The 2881-nt window shown below is 48.0% G+C and overlaps 1 protein-coding gene across 1 annotated transcript; it reads left to right on the top strand.

Moving 5' to 3' along the window:
* Positions 1-203: 203 nt before the first annotated feature.
* On the top strand, positions 204-2291 carry LOC306873397 (SLIT and NTRK-like protein 1; the record flags this gene model as incomplete). The annotated part of the gene is made up of 1 exon (XM_079422659.1): positions 204-2291. The coding sequence occupies one exon, from the start codon at positions 204-206 to the stop codon at positions 2289-2291; it is 2088 nt and encodes a 695-aa protein (XP_079278785.1).
* Between the last annotated feature and the right edge of the window lie 590 nt (positions 2292-2881).

Raw genomic sequence — 2881 nt, 5'->3', positions numbered from 1 at the left:
TTGTTTTGAGAGCATGCGATGGGGAGGTGATGAAAAAAAGGCTTCTTGCTGTCGATTTTTCTCAATCTGGACATAGCGAGCTGAGCATGGATATAATCACAGAGAGCCCTCTGCTTTTTTAGACTGGAGATTTATCTAATTTCTCGCCCTCTTGCTGATTGTATTCATGTCTTGATGTCGGGGATGATTGTGTCGTATTGAAAATGCTGCTTTGGATTGTGTTGCTGAAGGCAGCTCTTTGTGTAGCTATCGGAAATGTTACAAGGGATGTCTGTAAGGAGCAGATCTGCTCCTGCAACGCAATAGAAGGTGATTTGCACATTGACTGTGAGAAAAGGAGCCTCACAAATCTGCACCATTTGACAGGACCGAGCTCTCAGTTTTACCATCTCCTGCTTCATGGTAATTCTTTGTCCAGACTGTTCCCCAACGAGTTTGCTAACTTTTACAATGCCGTGAGCTTGCATTTGGAGAACAATGGTTTGCACGACATTGTGCCCGGTGCGTTCCTTGGACTGCAGCTCGTCAAACGGCTGCACATCAATAACAACAAGATCAGGTCTTTCAAAAAGAACACCTTTCTCGGTTTAGACGACCTGGAGTACCTTCAAGCTGACTTCAACCTTCTGAGGGACATCGACCCGTCCGTGTTCAGGGACTTGAGTAAGCTCGAAGTTTTGATCTTAAACGACAACCTCATTAGCGCTCTTCCTATCAACGCATTTCAGAATGTGCCCATCACGCACCTCGATCTGAGAGGGAACCGAATAAAAACGTTGCCTTATGAGGGGATTCTAGAGCAGATACCTGGCATCGTGGAGGTTTTGTTGGAGGACAACCCGTGGGATTGCAACTGCGACCTAGTTTCCCTAAAGGAATGGCTGGAAAACATCCCACAGAATGTGCTCATTGGAAGGGTCATTTGCGAGGCGCCCACTCGGCTGCAAGGGAACGACCTGAACGAAACGGCCGAGACGGAGCTGTGCCCTTCAAAGAGCGGCATGGATTCCAGCCTGGTGGCGCCTCCCACCCAAGACGAGACTCCCAATCGCGGCCCCCGTCCCACGCCCTCGAAAACGAGCAGGGTGACGGAGTCCCACAGTGGTGGGGGAGGGCATAACAAGGGCCGTCCGAAAGCCAGGGAGAACTGGCAGCTGAAAATCAAGCCCACTGCAATGGCGACGGGTGCCGTTGAAAGGGAGCTGCCGGCTAATTTGACGTGCCCTCAGTCCTGTGATTGTAAGCTGATAGGAACTAGACAAGGGCTTGGGGTTAACTGTGAGGGCAAGAAGATAGAAAGTGTGGCTAATCTCAAACCCAAACCCCTGGGTGCGCACGAGTTAAATCTGCGCGACAACAACATTCACACCATCAGAAGGAACCAGCTCAGAGGCTACCACAGCTTGAATTTGCTCGATTTAGGGGGGAATAACATCAAAATGATTGAAAACGGCACTTTCCACAACCTGACCGAGTTGAGGTGGCTCTACATGGACAAGAACTACTTAGATACGTTAATGGCGGAGATGTTCGCTGGACTTCAGAACCTGGAGTATCTCAGTTTGGAATATAACGACATCCAGCTCATAATGCCGGGTACCTTCAGCCCGATACCCAACTTGAGGGTGCTCTTCCTCAACAACAACCTGCTCAAAGCTCTGCCCGTGGATGCGTTCTTGGGGGTTTCTTTGTCCAAAATAAGCTTGCATAACAATTATTTCACATATCTCCCTGTGCCAGGCGTTCTAGACCAGCTCAACTCTATCATCCAGATCGATTTACATGGGAACCCCTGGGATTGCACGTGCAACATCGTTCCCTTCAAACAGTGGACCGACAAGCTCGGGGCAGACGTCATCGTGAGCGACCTCAAATGCGAGTCGCCCGAGCAGTTCTGGAAGAGGGATTTCCGGCGGATCAGGAACGATCTGATGTGCCCTCAACTCTATGAGAAGATCTCCCCTACCTCGCTGTCCGAAAACAGCACTTCCCCAGCAGACACGGGGACGCGGCCAAACTCCTACCTGGAGCCTAGCAGAGTGTCCATATCAGTGCTCGTGCCCGGTCTGCTCTTGGTTTTCGTGACATCTGCCTTCACCGTGGTGGGAATGCTGGTCTTTATCCTGCGCAATCGAAAGAGATCGAAACGGAGAGATGGCAACTCTTCTGCGTCAGAAATCAATTCCTTACAGACAGTATGCGACTCGTCCTACTGGCACAGTGGAACTTATCATGCGGATGGGCCACACAGAGGTTACGAATGTGGTGCCCACTCTCTCTCTGAAAAATGATGCTCACGGAGGCAGGAGTGAGCAAATGGATGAACTGCGTTTCGTATGTTGTGGTGACAATGGAGGGCGACACACAAACATTAGACCTCTGACTCGCCTCTGTGGGAAAAAGAAATAGCCTATTTTTGTTGCTTCGGTTGAGTATAGCGTCCATCAAACACTGCAATGGGGACCCCACTGTTATATATGTATAGAGCCTCTCTTTCTTTCTTTCTCCTCCCAGCTCAGACTGCAGACACGCTCAAAAGAGGACGTGGAAACGTTGCACGAACGCATGAATGTAATGTAAATAACAGACTGTAACATATCTGCATGATTCGCATGGTCTCAACACACACTGGGAACCATTACCATAGTAACAAGGAAGCCAATGCGACCCTCCTTTCGTCTCATCAATATATATATATACATATATATATATATAAATATAAAACTATATATGACTATATTAAAAGTGCCATTTATTCTATTTTTTGTCAGTTAGAATTTGTATTTGCTGTTTTATTTCTCTTTCTCGAAGGTGGACAGGCCAAAAGGTGGTTATAAAGAGTTGTAAATGCATGTATTTTACGTTTTATCGGTTGATTGTT

This window comes from Barbus barbus (genome assembly GCF_936440315.1).
Source record: "Barbus barbus genome assembly, chromosome: 8".
Classification (NCBI taxonomy): Eukaryota; Metazoa; Chordata; class Actinopteri; order Cypriniformes; family Cyprinidae; genus Barbus; species Barbus barbus.
The sequence above is the reverse complement of the archived record's forward strand: the minus strand, read 5'-3'. Positions and strand labels throughout refer to the sequence as shown.